Genomic DNA, 16,795 nt, shown 5'->3' with positions numbered 1-16,795 from the left:
GCAGAGGGGGCGGGACTTCCCGATGATTGACAACGCGTCGGCACGGGGGAGCCAATGGGCGGGCCCGGGGGTGGGGCGGAGCCCCTGCTCGGCTCAGGGGCCAATGGGGCGGCGCCGCCCGGCGCGCGCGGGGTTTGAATCGCGACCGCTGCGGCCGGTGGAGCAGCGTGACAGCATCAGCAGCGGGGCAGACGTGCAGCAACCACCACCACCGGTACAGCAGCCACAGCAGTCACAGCTATAGCCGGTGCAGCGGCGGCGGCGCAGCAACAGCAGCGGAGGCGGTGCAACAGCTGCCGCAGCTGTAGCCGGTGCAGCAGGAGCAGCAGCGGTGGAGCAGCAGCCCCATGGGTGTCTCCGGCAGCGCGCCCGCCACTCCTTGCAACAAGCTCCTGGCGCACGTGAGCGACCCGCGCTCGCCCAGCGCCGGCATCCTCCGCACCCCCATCGAGGTAGGCGCTCCTCCCCCCCCGCTCCGCCCCTGCCCCGGTGCCCCCCGTGCCGCCTGACGGCCGCGGTCCCCGCAGGTGCTGAGCTCCCCGGCGGGCAGCCCCGCGCCCGGCCCCGCCGCTGCCGCCCCGGAGCGCGACCCGCGATCGCCCACGCCCGGCATCTCCCGAACGCCCATGAGGAGCGAGTCCTGCGGTGAGTGACGCTGGGGGATGCCCTGCCCTGCCCTGTCCTGCGGCGATGGATGAGGCGCAGACCTCGCGATTTGCTCTAGATTCTTTTAATCAGCAGGAATACGGAAACCAAATTAAGAAAGTATTATTGCTTCTTCTTCCACCGGCTTCTCTCATTCAAGCAGATCTTTATACAGTTCCTCAGCTTCCCGACCTTCAGGCAAACAGCATCATAGAATCATGATTCCCATAGATGTGTTGGGACTTGGTCTATAGAATCATAGAATTACAGAATCACAGAATCCTAGAATGGTTCGGCTTGGAAAGGAACTTAAAGGTCATCCAGTTCCAACCCCCCTGCCATGAGCAAGGACACCTCCCACCGGATCAGGCTGCCCAAGGCCCCATCCAACCTGGCCTTGAACACTTACAGGTATGGGGCAGCCACAACTGCCCTGGGCACCCCATTCACTCTCATGGTGAAGAAATTCCTCCTTATGTCTAGTCTAAATCTTCCTATCTCCAGTTTATACCCACTGCCCCTCGTCCTATCACTGTAAGCCTTTGTGAACAGTCTCTCCCTAGGATGTTCTTGGGAACACTCTCATGACTGTTCTCAGCCATATCTCCAATTCACTTATTCCCAGGTGGTTTTTTTTCCAGCCTGGCCTTCTCACGCAGTAGAGATTCATCATCTTCTGTGTTGAGCTCAGAACACCTGGTCTTTTTAATAATGTTTATTCTGACATGCTTCGTACCAGCTTCATGCTTTATCTTAGTCCCAATTAATCTTTCATATACTTGATGTTGCTCCCACACTGCCCTGCAGCTCATCCCGTCTGCCCTTGTCGGAGGCTTAGGTGGGATGCTGGGGAAAAAAACCCTCAGTACTGGAAGAATGGGGGAGCACTGGCAGAGGTTTCCCCAGGTGGAGCCCCTCTCTCTGGATGGGTTAAAAAAGCATGCAAACGTGGCACTTTGGGACATGGTTTAGCGGACAAAGTAAGGTTGGAGTGATGCTTGGACTGGATGTTCATGGTTTAGTCCCAGCCCAGCCAATTTCGGCAGCTAAACCCAAGCAGTTGGGCTCACAGTTTCCTTCTCCCCAACCTCCAGGGAGAGGGAAACAAAAGGAAGGGACTTGTGGTTTGGAAGATAAACCTAAAGCAACTTTAACGAAATATTAATAGTGTTTTCTTCGTTATTATGATTATTAAGAAAATAACAAAATATATACAAATATATGAAATTACACTGCCACCCCACCCCTCATTATTATTATTTTTATTATTATTATTATTAAGAAAAAACCCCAAATTTATAGAAATATTGAAATAGTACCCCCACCCCTCAATGGATATGAACTGGAGAGGGGCAGATTTAGACTAGGCCTAAGGAGGAATCTCTTCACTATGACAGTGGTGAGGCACTGGCACAGGTTGCCCAGGGAGGTTGTGGCTGCCCCATCCCTGGAGGTGTTCAAGTGCCAGGTTGGATGGGGCCTTGGGCAGCCTGATCCAGTGGGATATGTCCCTGCCCATGGCAGGGGTGTTGGAACTGGATGATCTTTCAGATCTCTTCCAACCCAAACTCTTCTACGATTCTGTGATGGCTTTATGTCACCACAAACGCTGCAGAGCAAGCACAGGAAAGGTGAGTGGCAAGGAGGGGGCTGGAAGCAGGAAACTGGATGCAGGAACACACAGATCCAGAATTGGGGGCAAGCAGACAGGTGAGGTCCTTTCTGGACATCAGCCATCGAAGAAGAGGGTGAGACCCTTGTGATCTCTCAGTTTTATATCAAGTATGACATCCATGGGGTGGAACCCTCTGTTGGTCAGTTTGGAATCACCTGTCCTGTCCTCCCCTTCCTGTAGATGTGATCCTTTTTTGTTTTTGACTTGCGGTAGTCTATCTGCTCAAAGGTGGCCTTAGTTTCTATAGGAATAAGTGTAAACATGGCCTTTCTGTGTACCACTGTTTTGTGTTATCAATTCTAGAGAGAAATTGCCTGAAAAACATGCAGTTAGCTTTCAGAAAATGAAGTTACTTAGATGAGACTTAGCTGAAAAGTTAGAAAACTGATTCTGCTTGAGCTCAAAACAGAGCGCTTGATGATCTTAGGGGTCTTTTTCCAACTGTAACAATTCTATGATTCTCCCTACCGGGCAGACAGTGTGGACTGCCTGGTGAAGCAGCTCAGCGAGGCCTTTGGTGCTGAGACGCCACTGGCGGGAGTGACCTGTCCTCCTGAGGAGCCGACTGTAGAAGAGACAGCCCGGCGGAGCACCCCGGAGGTGGCTGCTGCCCCAGCTGGAGAGGTGGAGAAGCCACCCTCTCCCAGCGCTGCCCCAACTCGGCCGGCTCGTGTTGCTGTGTTGGGCTTCTCCTCAGGTAAGAGCTCAGTATGGGGTAAATGCGAGAAGGTGCCATGTGACTGGAGTGCTGCATTGCCTGAGCAGGTCAGCACCCTCTGGTGCATGTGCCTTCTCCAGGCTTGCTGGCTTACAGAGACCTTGTCTGTTCCCCCCTGCTTCAATGTCTCCCACTGCCTTGGATACCTTGGCCTTGGGGCTCTGCAGTTGGCAGGTGGAAAGCCCCTTTGAGAACTGCTGTTTTATCCCTCTCTACTCTGCTCTGCTGAGACCACACCTGGAGTACCATGTTCATTTCTGGAGTCCTCAGCACAGGAAGGACACGGATCTATAGAATGAGTCCAGAGGAGGCTATGAAGATGATCTGAGAGCTGGAGCACCTCACATATGAAGACAGGCTGAGAGAGTTGGAGTTGTTCAGCCTGGAGAAGAGAAGGTTCCAAGGAGACCTTATGGCAACTTCCACTACTGAAAGAGGCTCCAGGAAAGCTGGGAGGGGCTCTGCCTCAGAGTATGGGGATAGGATGAGGGGGAACAGTTTTAAGCTGAAAGATAAGCTGAAAGAGGGGAGATCTAGATGAGATCTTAGGAAGAAATGTTTTCCTGTGAAAGTGGTGAGGCACTGGAACCAGTTGCCCAGAGAAGCTGTGACTGCCCCATCCCTGGAGGTGTTCAAGGCCAGGTTGGATGCTGCTTTGAGGAACCTGATCCAGTGGGAAGTGTCCCTGCCCATGGCAGGGGAGTTGGAACTGGATGACCTCTAAGGTCCCTTCCAACCCAAACCACTCTGATGTCTATCAAGAGTTTGAAAATTATGTTTTCTATCTACAGTCAATACCAAGAGTTAAATGTACCTTTTTGAGGTAAATACCAACTCTTCCCCAATGAGACGTGTTTGTAATCGTGAGGCCTGTTCAGCAAGGTGTTGTAGTTTCTCCTTGGGAACGGCTGGGGAGCAAGGGTAGGAAGCGTATCTAAGTGCTACAACTGACTAGTGGTAAGAGTTTTTAATATAGACTGCACTTTAGAAAATTCAATGCTGACCATCTTCTCTATAAAGACAGACTGAGAGAACCAGGACTTCTCAGCCTGGAGAAGAGAAGGCTCAGGGAGGATCCTATTAATATGTATAAACACCTGAAGAGAGGGTGTGAGGAATGGAGAGCCAGACTCTTTTCAGTGACACGCAGCAAGTGGACCAGAGGCAATGAACAAAAGCTGGAACATGGAGACTCCATCTGAACATCAGGAAACAATTTTTTCACTCTGTGGGTGACCATGCACTGGAGCAGGTTGCCCATACAGGTTACAGAGCTTCCATTCTTGGAGCCATATGGATGTGGCTTTAAGCAATTTATTCTAGGTGGCCAGGCTGGAGCAGGGGGGTTGGACCAGATGACCTCCAGAGGTCCTCTCCAAATCCTTGGGTCTCTGCTGTGCAGGCAAGGAAGCTAGATCACAAAGGCCAGCAGGCATTTAAAATCCAGGACGCTCTAGCCTTGTGATACACGGATGTGCTTTCTTCTGTCACTAGGGAGCAAGCCTGCAAGACGCAAGACCAACAACAAAATCATGGCAACAGCTGGAGGAACTGCCCGCTCTCCCCTCAGCATCCTACAAGATGATAATTCTCCCAGTACTCCTGTCTCTCGCCAGGTAAAGCTTAGTGATACATAATGTGGGAGGAAGAAGAAACTTAAAAAATACCCCAAATCCTTCTATTTCTGTGTTTTGTGGGGCCCCAGTTTGGAACTGTGGTGTCCTAGGCCTGTAGGGCCCAGTAACTTCCTAAGTATTTTTCTGTGAGTCAGTCTTGTGCCTTAGATACTTCCAAGTCTCATTCCATGTTTCTTCGGCCTTTCCATGATATGGCCCACTTCTGTGCATCCTTTCTCTTTAGGCTGTGGAAAGTTCATTGCTTTTAGACATTGTCGCAAGAGAACTAAAGCTGAATGGCCTGAAAATGGGCTGTGTGTTTCACTGAGAATGTACTAACTCTCAATTCACTTGTATTTTATACCACGTTTGGGTTTCTTTTTTAATTTATCTAGGTTAAGAGGCATGTGTTGGGAGAGAACCTCGGGGAGAAGAAGGAAGTGACAGTGGATCTGAGCAGGACTCTCAAGTCTGGGAGCTGTGCTTGGAGTGACTTGAACAAAGAGAACCAACAGTGTCCTTTTGTGGAGAACTAGAGGCCTCCTTTTCCAGGATCTTGCTGTAATTTACCTCAATGTTTTGAGAGCCTGCTATGGGTGAGAAATCCTGCAATAGACTGAAACTCCAGACTTGTGGTCACTCTTCTTGCCTACCCCTGTCGGGGAAAGGGGAAAAAACTCTCTCTTCCTCTCTCCTAACTTTGCTTGTCTTATGTACAGTACAGACTTTGGCTCTCTCTATTGTATATCAGCTGTATTGTCTTACTGTAGAGTTCTTATCTGTAGCAAATAAATTTTATTAAGCCTTTGCCTATGTCTATGTCCTGACAGGACAGGACAAGTCCCCTCCTTGCCTAGTGCAATGTTTTCTTTGGTGATATAGGTTTGGGAACAAATAGTTCAGCCTTCTTTGAGCCCTAAAACTCTGCTCTGTCCCCTGCTTTTAATGTGCTGCTACACAGCTGTGCTGAGAAGGGTCTGACCTGAAACCCATATGCTACAGTGTGGGCTGGGGACTGGTGGCTCTGGGCAGGATGTATCCAAGTGTGTACTATACTTGGATGTATCCAAGTGTAGTTTCTATAGTCCTGCCATGCCTTCTCTGACCCAAAACTAACACAGAACTAGCTAGTTGTGAGGGTCTGGCATGAAGGTGAGATCCAAAATAGGATTGGATAGTATTGTGCATTTGTATCTTGACTTTCTGTTGATATATCACTACACCTTGTTGCCCTTCAACTCTCCCTACCAATGCCTTGGGACCCCAACATGCGGCTGTGAGTCGACAAGTGGAATAGGGACTGAATATAGTGTCTCAAATATCCAAGTTCTGCAAGGATGCATTTTCAGCTCTATCCCAACTCTTGGACAGTAAGCCTTGAGCCTAACAGCCTCGTCTCAACTAAAATGTAGGTGGGGAATGTGCTTCCCTGGGGCTTTGAGGCAGAGCAAAGCCTCTGGGTGAGATGTTCTTTAGTTGGGGACAGTAGGCAGTGTTCACAGGAGGAGAGTTAAGTTTGCAGTAGCTCATTGCAATGTTGGAAAGAACACAGCCTGCGGTGCTTATATGAGCTTTCTTTATTAGCCTGGGCTATGATGATTTATAATGGACTTGAAAGGAGGGGCTGATGGCTACTGGTTAAACAGGGTCACCACACAACATAGGAGTGAGGCAAAAAGAGAAGGAACAGCAAGAAGCAGACAATATTCCTTGGTATGCTGGCAGGTCTGAGGGCTACCTTTCCCCCATGTATGCATAGATAAGACTTGAACTAAGTCTTCCCCAATGGAAAATGAGTGCAATTTACAGTAGCTTTTTGATTTGATGTTGCATGATAGAAATCTCAAACCTGGTATATCTCTGAGGCTGTCTGCAGGGATATAGGACAGCTTCACAGAGAAGCTGGGTAGAGTTAAATCGGGGCAGAGGTGTTGCACAACGGGTCCTCTGAAGGATGGGTGTCAACACGGTAAATGCAGGGTGTCTGTACTGTACTGCAAAGTCCTGAGACATAATGAACAGTGTTTTGCAGGTCTTCAACCCTGCACAAGGCTGGAAACTGCTGGGTCTGTTTAGAGGTGGAGAGAAGGGCCACTGTGCATGTTCCTGCTCCCCAGCTCCTCCTGCTTCCCCCGCTCCCCCTGCTCCCCTTCCCCTCTCCTTTCCCTTTCACTCTAGGAGACCCCTACAAGTGACCTGTGTCTAGAGACAAGCGGGAGTGGTAGGTAGGTGTTTCTGTTGTGCTCAGTTGACAATGCTGTTTGCATGGGCTCAGGCTGTGGGCCATGCTTCCGTGCTGCTCTTTCCCCCTCTGCTGCCGTCCTCAGTTCCAAATCTTGAGGAAGCTGTCCCAGGAGCCGGTGGCAACAGCCATGCCATCTGCTGTCACCCCCAGGCAGCTCACTCTGTTGTCATGGCCAGAAAGGATTCCTATGGGGGGAAAGAAGAGAGATCAGGAGAAGAAGTGGGTCCTGGGAGAGATGAAGGGGTTGATCATGCTGAGGACACTCATCGTAGGCTGTGTACCTACACTCTGGTGTATTGCACTATCTATTCCTGCACAATGCGTTCCAATCAACATGTGTCTAATAAGAACAAACATGCAGAACATTTGTGCCTGGCATACAACCATTAAACATTAGCCTGGCCAAAAGAACAACGTTCTTGGGAAGGTCAGGCTAGCTGAACCCTCATACAACAGCCTTCACCCTGGAGTGGTGGCAAGACCAAGAAAGGATGGTGTCTGTGGCAAGACTGAGAAATAGTGATGCTGGTGGGCTGTGTTTTAAATTTTTCAGAGGCTGGAGGCCACCTCTGAAAGAAAAATGGCACTACGTGGCACTGAATAGCTGGAACTGGCAATCAGCAGAGGCCAGGAGAAAGTAGGAAATACTACCGGTGCTTGTGAGCAATCTTAGCCAATAGGAACCTTAATGCTCTTTTTCCCCTTAAAGCAATGTTGTTTAAAGGCTTGACTTCCTTAACTTTAAAAACAATAATTCTTCTGCGCAAAAGGTAGTTGTCCTGCGTGTGATGTGCTTGTTAAGTGCAAGGAATCTTCTTTGGATTTCAGCCAGTATAGGATGTGTCCCTTTTAGAAAAAATAAAGGCCTTTTCCTTGCCCTGGTAGGGACAGAGGACCTTGCAAGTAATACGAGAGGGATGTCCAGGGGCTACTCACCCACACGTTCTCCTTTCAGGGAGTCCCAGATGTTGCAGTTGAAGTCATCATATCCAGCAAGCAAGAGGCGCCCACTGCGGGAGAAGGCGACAGATGTGATTCCACAGATGATGCTCTCATGAGAGTACACAACGAGCTCCTGGTCTGCCCGGAGGTCAAAGAGACGGCAGGTAGCATCATCTGAGCCGGTGCAGATGGCTTCACCATTAGGAAAGAACTGAGGAGGGCACACACCAAATTTTAATCAGACTATGCCTTACAGATTTCCTCAACTCTTCTCCTCTCTGCTAACCACTAGGAAGCCACACAGGGAGGAAAAGGCAGTGGGACAAGACATTGGATCATAGAAGTTGAGTTTGCTGAAGGGGGAGACTGGTGCTTCTCCTAAGACCTAGTAAAACCATTCCAAATGGCCTAGGGGTAAAGCTATTGCAAGATGTCTCTGCTTGAGGAAGAATTATTGTCTCTTTAACTGCAGCTATTAGCTTGGGGCTTGACAGGTGTCCACCCATTATCTCCAGGTGGGGTCTGGCATGATTCAGAGCTATGAGAGCCTTCCTGTTTGGTCTTCACACCCCAATCTTCTCCTACACACTCCCTTTGAGTGTCTTTGCTCTGAGGAGCTAAAAAGGGCTCTTCGGGAGCAGGTAGCGCAGAAAACCATATGATTGTCAGGGTAGCTGTGGGCCAGGTGAGAAAAGCTGTACTAACTGAAGTCAGTGGTTCAAGCAGCAGCCATTGCAGGCAGCTGGCAGAGTCAACTGGTTAACCAAATGACATTGAGCTGATGTGTTTCTACTCCTGTTACCTCTAGGGTTCTGGTTTGAATCCTTGCCTCTGAGGGAAATACTTGTCCCCAAATGTTTATTCTGCTTCTTGAGAAGCTTTTGTTCTCAGAAGGGCTCCCTACGACCCGAGGTCCTCTCTGCTGTCTGCAGCTGAGACTCTCAGCTGAGTTATGTATTCCTGCTGCCTCACCTGTGTCCTGCAGCAGGGCTCGTGCAGCATGTCTGAACCACAGTTCCCAACAGCTGCTATGAGCAAAGCTGCACCAGCACTTGTGTTAGGGAACTGAGCTCCACAGACCACGGTGTGCTGGCTGAGTCCAAGTGGTGCTTTGAGTCATAGAATCATAGAATAGTTTGGGTCAGAAGGGATCTTAGAGATCATCCAGTTCTACCTCCCTTGCGATGGGCAGGGAGACGTCCTACTAGATCAGGCTGCCCAAGGCCCCATCAACCTTGCCTTGAACACCTCCAGGGATGGGGCAGCCACAGCTTCCCTGGGCAACCTGACCAAAGTCAGACCTAGATGCCCCAGACTTCAGTGAACTTGTGCCTTCCCTGCTTCAGACTGGATCATGGGGCCAAGGTCTCCTGAGAGCTTTGTTCCCCACACGACTGAGAGAGTTTCTTTCAACCTTGTCCCAAGACACCATTTTAAAGCTGTTCCACGCTCCTTTTTCCTTTTCCACTGTGCAGACAGCATACATACGCTGATGGCGTTGATATCCGATTCATGTCCTGAGAAGGTCTGACGGCAGGTGCCCTCACGCACATCCCACAGTTTGGCAGTAGCATCACAAGCCCCAGAGATGAAGAGTTTGAAGTCTGGGGAGACAGCCAAGCTCATACAGTCTCCAGTGTGACCCAGGAACACAGTCTTCTGCTGCCCTGTCTCAATGTCCCAGAGCGCACTGCAGGGGGGGAGAGAACTTCTCAGAACCAGCCTGGGCAAAACAGTTCTACAGCTGTGCTGAAAAGCTGTTCCACTGGCAAACAAAAAGAGGGAAGCCATAGGCCTGGCTACAGCATGGGAAAACGGGTGAGAGTATCACTGAAATCAGCTGTATACAATGGGAAATACCTTCACAGCCTTTGCTGGTCCTACCGTCGCCAGAACAGAGTTAGACTAAGGGAGTGGCATGTGAGGTTTTACTGTATTCCCAAAACTGCAATAGCTGAAGGGATGAGGTGAGGGTGAATAAACACTCGCACCCTTCAGAGTCACAGCACAGCAAGACCTGAGAGCAAAGAACCAAAGAATCCAGGCACTGGCTTTGCAAATATCCCTTGCACAGTGCATAAAACTTGAGAAGTGGAATGTGTATATGGGCTTCACACAAATTTACACTGGTTTGTGCCCTGAGATAAATGACACTGTGCTTTGTGAGTGCTGGCAGCATGGTCCCTACTGCTTCTCTGATAGACGTAGATCTTAACCTGTCCTCAGCCAAGAAAATAAGACAAGAATGGAAGAATGGATCTGACTGCCTAAGGTGCTCTGCACTGCTTCGCTGTGGGGGAACAATTCATCCTTTGACCCTGGACCACTGCAGAGCAAAAGAACTGTACTTGCCAACGTGAGCTGTGCCTCTAAGAGCCAGAGTTCACCATGTCGCTAGGATGCATAAGATAACACTCACCATGTGGTATCTCCAGAGCTAGTCACAATATTGTTGTCATCAAGAAATCGGCAGCAGGAGAGGTAACCTGGGAAGGGGCAACAAGGAAATATGAGAAACAGGGCAGGGCTAGAAGAGGGAGATTTGGAAGCAGAGGGCACTCAGGCTGCAGGCAGGCAGCAAACACACCTGTATGGGCTGAGAGCTCCCTGCTCACTTTGACGTTGCCTTCACGAGTCTTGAGATTGTAGATGGAACACATGTTGTCAAGGCCCCCACAGGCCACAAAATTTCCTGAGGGAGCATAGGCACAGGTCATGACCCAGGAAGAACGCAAAGGGATGGCATGAACCTGGGAGGACAAGAAACCATGTCGGGAGTCCAGGAGCAGAGAGAATGGGGCAAAGGAGCCTACTCCAGCATCTTGGTTTGCTGCTGCCGTCTGACTCCTACCTTGTTAGTTGTGTATGTGTCCCATACAATCAGTTTCCCATCTTGTGAGGCACTGACCAGAAGTCTGTGAGAGAGGAACAAGATCATGTTAGTAGGTCCCTTCCCACCACAGCCTTCTTGTCCTTCACAACCATGCGCTGCCCTGCACACAGCAGATCAGCGTCTCTCTCACTTGGAGTCCGTGGACCAGTGCATGGCATAGATCTTGGCCAGGTGCCCACGTAGGGTCCTTCGGGTCCGCATCTGAATGCGGCCAACGACTTCCATTCCAGATACAATCTGAAGAAAGAGAAGGAGAGAGAAAGAATCAGTCTTGGGCTGGCAGGAGCTTTACTGCTCCCTGCATCTCTGCCTCCTAACTCTGCTTCCCAACTGTAGCCAGCCCCCCCTTGGAGTGGAGCTAGCTGACTCCCACATGCACTTACTTGCCCAGCCAACCCTGTCCCTTACCTGAGCAAGTGTCGTGTCTGCACAAGCTTTCCGGGCATCCTGAAGAAGAGATAAGAGTAGATGAGACAGAAAAAAAGCCATGCGATGAAAGCAATGGCATGTGAAATTCAGGGGGATGCCCAAGACCATGGGGCTGCTTAAGGTAGGAACTGTGGCTTTGCTGGTTTTGGATTGTGGCCAGCACAAGGGAGGATCCTGGTCTGTGATTAGGGCACCTCAGCACCAATCAGACACGAGGAAGTTGAGCTAAAAGCTACTCATCATCCAGTTCCCTATGCTACACCCTTTCCATGGATCCTCCTGCCCGGCAGAACACCGTCGGCCTTGCAGACAGAGGAGGTCATGGGAACACACTACATTCTCTGCTCCTCTGCAGACACATTGCCCATGGCCACTTCCTTCTCACCCTTGTAGAGTTCCCTCTTCTCTCCCTTCCTCCCTCCTTCTTTTCCCCACCATGCCATGAAGAGTTCTGTTAGCACTTCAAAGGCTGTGCAGAACTACAGAGGCCTCCAGGCATGAAGATGTAGAAAGCTCAACTCCAAGTTGTTGCTGAGCAGAAGCTGGACATGGGATGTAGATGCTCCCTCAGAAGTTTCATGAGTGTTGCTAGCATTACCGCAATCTGCTTCTTCAGCTGCTCAGCCTCCTGCTTCATCTGTTCCATTTCCCCCATCTTGCTGACTTAGGGGTCCCTCTTCCACGTGGGGCAGCCTTGATTCTGGGGAGATAAATCAAAGGAGAGAGGTGTGAGGTAGAAAGGGCACTGATATGAATGCTCAATCATGCAAATGTAGGCATCTCTAATAAAGGCTTAGTCAGCATTTATTGGCTGAATGATCTGTAATGTCACTCTGTATCTGGTCAAAGCACTTAGGATTTGGGAAGTTTGTATGGACCTGCTCTAAGGTCCGTTTGGTCTCGCATTCCGCTTACATGTACCCTGGGGAAGCTGAAGATCTCCAGAACCTCTTGGTGTGGTTCTGGCTGCAGGTGTCCTGTCACAACTTTATCCCCATTCCAGGCCCTACCAAGTCATGAGCCCTTTTCCTCAGCTTCTCCCTGTCTGTGGCCAAGCTGTCCATCTCAGCTCGGGGAGTGGAATACTTGATCGGGGGAATCTTGCGGCTATTTCCTATCATTTGTCCTAGGCAAGGTATTACCTGTCAGTGCCCACTAGCTCTTTGACCACCCAGGAAATCTAGGGGGTGTTGAGGTTTCCCTCCAGTTTCCCTTTTTTTTTTTTAAAGGTGGATATCTAGGGAATGATCCGAGAATAACATAAGCAGATAGTGATATTTCTCCTGCTATCCTAGCCTCAGCTTTTCGTTAACATTAGCATTACTGTTGCAAGTTCTTGATGGACTTTTCTTCTATGCACACATGCTGAAATTTAGCATCCTCCATGGTGAGGACTTCCACAGTTTAGTAGCAGGCTCTGCAAAGAAGTTCCTGCTTCTGTTACTCCTGAATGGCACTAGTTCCACTTGGTGGTACCTAGCTTTTGAGTTGGAAGAATCAGCAAATAATTGGTCACTGTTCACCTCAGCATCACTTGTTTTTTTTTAATAGATCTTTGTCATATCAATCTTCATCCATCCCTTTTCCAGACTGCAGAGCATACTTAGTCATTCCTCATGTGAGCCACTACATTCCATTACCTCTGTCGCTCCCTTTCTCCTCTTTAAGTTATTTACAGAATACAGGCGATATATCTTTGCAGAGAAGGCAATGAACCAGAATTGTAATCCATATCCAAGATACAGGTGCATGTTACAATTATACAGCATTTTTCTTTTTCTTTTTTTTTTTTTTTCTCTTTTTTGTTCTGTGCACTTGAAATGTCACCAGTGGTTCTAGGTTCTAGCATTTCCCAGTCTTGTGGACAAATCTGGTCTTTATTGCTTTGATCTTTCTCTTCGGTAGGTGTGAGTGTCCCGATGTGCTGATGTGCTCCAAGTGTTCTTCACCATTAGAATCAAGGTTTTGCCCAAGGCTAAAATGCTCCAGCAGCATCTGCGGGATTTCTTCTTCTAGTCCCTGTGAGTCAGATCGCCTCCATCCCCGTGTTGCCTGAAGGCCTCGTTTCTTCCAGCTAGCGTGGCTTTGCATCCTTCCACGCCAGGCTGCTCTCTTGCTGTGAGCAAGCACAAGCAAATAGCTTGCAAGTCCAACCTTCGCTTGCTGCTTCATAGAGCCCTTTGAGTTTCCTTCCAGAATCCCTTTACCCTGAAGATTCTGCAGCTTTCCTTTGATCCTTCAGGCAGAGGGAATTTCTGCTTGGTCAATGACTTCCAGAAGTGTGGCTTGAATGTAGGAAAGACAAGGAGATGCAGGTTTCCCCCAGCTCCTGAGAGGCATGAGCTTATCCTAGATAGAAGATTTCTCAGGCTATATTTTGCAGAGAAAGACTTGTTCCTTCTGCTCGCAAGCCTGAGCAGAACCAGAACACTGCTGCCTCTTCCTTGCTCCCTGCCTGCATTGGATGTGGCTGCTGCCCCAGTGCACAGGGAGGGAGCAGGAGAGAAGCCCCAGGCTGCACTGTCAGGTCCCAGAAGCAAGTGCTACAGCAGTGGCCCGGGGCTACCAGCCTCAGCTACGCTGAAGGATGGGGACAGACCAGCACCCAAGCTCGGCCCTTTCTATTGTTTATTTCACATGTTTTGACAGATTAGTGATGAGTGGGTTCCTCCCGGCAAGAACACAGAGTTGTGCCTAGTGGAGTGATCCTGGCCATGAAAACCCACCTGCATGCACTTCTCCTTTGGGAAGGGGTTGGATACTCCATGCCATCTCTCAGCTAACTGACAGACTGGGGAGATGCTGGAGAAGGCCTTGCGGCTGTCACTAGGAGGCTGCACACCTTCCTTATCTCATGGTGTTTGCCCCTCAGCTTTGGTGTGCAGACAAGCTGCAGAGACTGCACCCAGCTCTGGTCATCGTCTCCCAGCACACAACTGGCAACTCCAAACTTACAGTCACCCTGTGGAGACCAGCCTTGACATTTTGTGCCACACCTCCCCCTTTCTCGTTCTTCCTAGGACTGATCCCACCTCCTTTCTAGGTGCTGGATTGCCTTTTCCTGCTGGGCCACCTCTTCCCTCTGACTCTTTCCTTCCAGTCTCCTCTGCTCAGTCCTGAAGGCCTGGCCTCCTCAAGGCAAACCCTTCCTAAAGCTAATCCCAGCTGGAACAGGACTGGCTCTTTGCTCTCTGGGCTGTATTTTCACAGATCATTCACCATCTGAGATCATTACCCAACCAACCCACCCCAACCTGCTTTCATGGACTTCTATTTTTACTTGCCCAGACCTGCATGGAGACAGGAGCCATATTCTTTCTCCCTTCTTTTCTCCTGCAATTTCTACCCAGGGTGAAGCCAGCTGCACGTCCTCCCTGTTACCAATTGGATACCCATTCTTCCTTGCATCTCTCCTGCTTTTTTACCCTTCCCTTGGTGCTTCTTTTTCAGTGCTGGCACAAGCAGCAGAGATTCAGTTCACAGCACGTGCTCTGTGGAGTTGCACAACCACACGAGGGGCTTTTGGTGCCAGTAGGCAGATCAAAGGGCAGGGGCACAATGCCGAGGATGGATAAAAGGGGCTAAATATAGAGAAGGTGCCGCTCAGGTTCAGGACTCTGTCCGAACCTTTAAATCCCTTTGGGGCAACACTCTAAATGAAGTTGGGAATTGTTCTCAGCCTCAGAAGGACAGGAGCGATAATAATAGCTCCAGCTTTGCTTGCTTCCACCAGTCACATCCCATTGCAATTTGTGGAGAGCAAGTTACCTGGTCCCCAGCAGAGTGCAGCTGCCTCCCAGGAGGACCACAGCAGGTGTGAAAAAGAGCAGCTCGTTGTGGTCATGTAAATTTAGGACAGGAAATGAGGGAAGCAAATGAGGGAAGAACCGAGGAAAGGGTAACAGAGCTTGGAGTCTGGCCAAGGCACGTTCTGCTGTGACCAGTGAGACCTCAGGGATGTACATTCCTTGTGGTTCCACAGATCAGCTTCATGGTTGCTTATGGTAGCTGCCCAGCCTGGTTTTAAGAGGAAAAGCTTCTGAAAGGTGCACGCTCAGTGCTTTCTGGAAGCATGGGCTCTTTCAGGCTAAGCAGTAAATGAAACCAACTCCTTAAGCACCTTTGAAAAAACAATTCTCTACCAATACCACAACATTGCAAAGAGCTACTGTTGGGACGACCTTGGCACCAGCACTGGTTCATAGGGTTGTGCCTCCTATGAGCATCACTGAGGCACACAGCACAGCCAAACAGAGCCTGGGCTTAGTTGGTTCACACCAGCCATCTTCTGAACTCTGCCTTGGCTGTGCTTATCCAGTTCACAATTCTTCTCTTCTGAAACCACTTTTGATTTTTTTCTGCTCTCTAATGTTACAGGTCTTTCCCCTCCTGCCTTTTCTGACAAACTTGCTGGTGGGATGTGCTGTAGCACCTCAGCCTGTGAGCAACCAGAACCATCCTGAGCTCTTGGGTGTCTGCTCATAGCAGACTGAACATCTCTAGCACGGTGTGAGGCTGAGGTAACTCTGGAATCATCCACCTTCTGCCGTTTGCTGCCATATCATAACTTTTCAGGGCAGTGGCTCGATCCGCACACCAGGCTACTGTCCTGACAAACCATCTGCATCTCTCCTTGGTGGGGATAGGGGCACAAGAGACGGGCAGGAAGAAAGAAGAGGTGAACCACCTTATTTCCTATCCTCTGGGTAGTTTCCCCCACAGGGGAGGGAGTGGTCCCTCTGTGGGATGCTGGGAGAGGGCCATAAATAGAAAAGGGAAAGGTGAGGGAGGGAGGACTGAGTATTAATAGGCAGCATCCCTGGGTCTCTGTGTAATCCCTGGCTGGCCTTGCATGTTCGCCCTGGTGACCCTGGGCTCCTTGCAGAGCCGGATACAGAGATGATCCCCCTGTCCTGTGATGGAGATCAAAGGCCAGGGTAAAATTACCCTGCTCTGCTCCTTGCTTTCTGAGGGCTCCTTCTCCAGCCAGAAAAGCAGCCAGTGGCAAAGAGGAGTGCACAAAGGCACATCAGGAGTGCAGCACTGTGTAAGGGTAGTGAGAGCCAGGTCCCTCTGAGGTGGCATCACTCTCTTGTTCCAGTCTGGAATATGGTGACATTTACCTGCCAAGAGGAAAACAAGCAACCCCATCCCAGCTCAAAGCCCCTCATCGTCCTAAGGACATCTCAGTGCTAACCCCAATTTCTTTCCCAGCATGATCTTCCCTCCCAGACCCTCAGATGCCTGCACATGGGACCAACTTTGTACAAAGACTCCCCACAGCATCATGCCAAGAAACCCAGAGTCCAAAGTGCCAAGCTCACCGAGGTGACCTCAGGCTCCGCAACAAGGCAGCATCCTTACCGGGATCTGTAAAGTAAGGTCGGTTGCGGTCCCCGCTGTCTGGAACTCTCACGGCCTCCTTCCCCTGCTGAGAACAGCTCCCGGCTGCCCAGAAGCTCCTTGTCCCTGTGTGGTCTCCAGTCAGTCCTGCCCGTCCACCCAGTGAGTCCCTTGCTCCCTCTCTGCTTCTCAGCCTCTCCCAGGACTGATCTCCCCATGGGGAGCTGGAAGGCTGTGGACGGGAGGGGTTGGGGGAGGGCTGATTCCAGGAGCAGCGTCAGGCAAATTA

General features: G+C 50.2%; 2 protein-coding genes across 2 annotated transcripts; one reads left to right on the top strand and one right to left on the bottom strand.

Annotated features, from left to right (window-relative positions):
* Nucleotides 1–144: 144 nt before the first annotated feature.
* Nucleotides 145–6,816, top strand: CDCA3 (cell division cycle associated 3). Its single transcript, XM_054056701.1, has 5 exons — nucleotides 145–452; nucleotides 528–645; nucleotides 2,796–3,017; nucleotides 4,533–4,654; nucleotides 5,050–6,816. Exons 1-5 carry the CDS (start codon nucleotides 348–350, stop codon nucleotides 5,188–5,190), a joined length of 708 nt encoding a protein of 235 aa, XP_053912676.1. The 5' UTR covers nucleotides 145–347; the 3' UTR covers nucleotides 5,191–6,816.
* Nucleotides 6,817–6,842: 26 nt separating this feature from the next.
* On the bottom strand, nucleotides 6,843–16,740 carry GNB3 (G protein subunit beta 3). Its single transcript, XM_009566696.2, has 10 exons — nucleotides 16,528–16,740; nucleotides 11,762–11,863; nucleotides 11,143–11,181; nucleotides 10,865–10,971; nucleotides 10,693–10,756; nucleotides 10,429–10,591; nucleotides 10,261–10,327; nucleotides 9,330–9,531; nucleotides 7,836–8,052; nucleotides 6,843–7,084 (listed from the first exon to the last, which is right to left on the bottom strand). The coding sequence occupies exons 2-10, from the start codon at nucleotides 11,816–11,818 to the stop codon at nucleotides 6,978–6,980; spliced, it is 1,023 nt and encodes a 340-aa protein (XP_009564991.1). The 5' UTR covers nucleotides 11,819–11,863; nucleotides 16,528–16,740; the 3' UTR covers nucleotides 6,843–6,977.
* Nucleotides 16,741–16,795: the final 55 nt, after the last annotated feature.

Source organism: Cuculus canorus, chromosome 1 (genome assembly GCF_017976375.1).
Source record: "Cuculus canorus isolate bCucCan1 chromosome 1, bCucCan1.pri, whole genome shotgun sequence".
NCBI lineage: Eukaryota > Metazoa > Chordata > Aves > Cuculiformes > Cuculidae > Cuculus > Cuculus canorus.
Note: the sequence above shows the minus strand (reverse complement) of the source record. Positions and strands in the feature narration are given on the sequence as shown.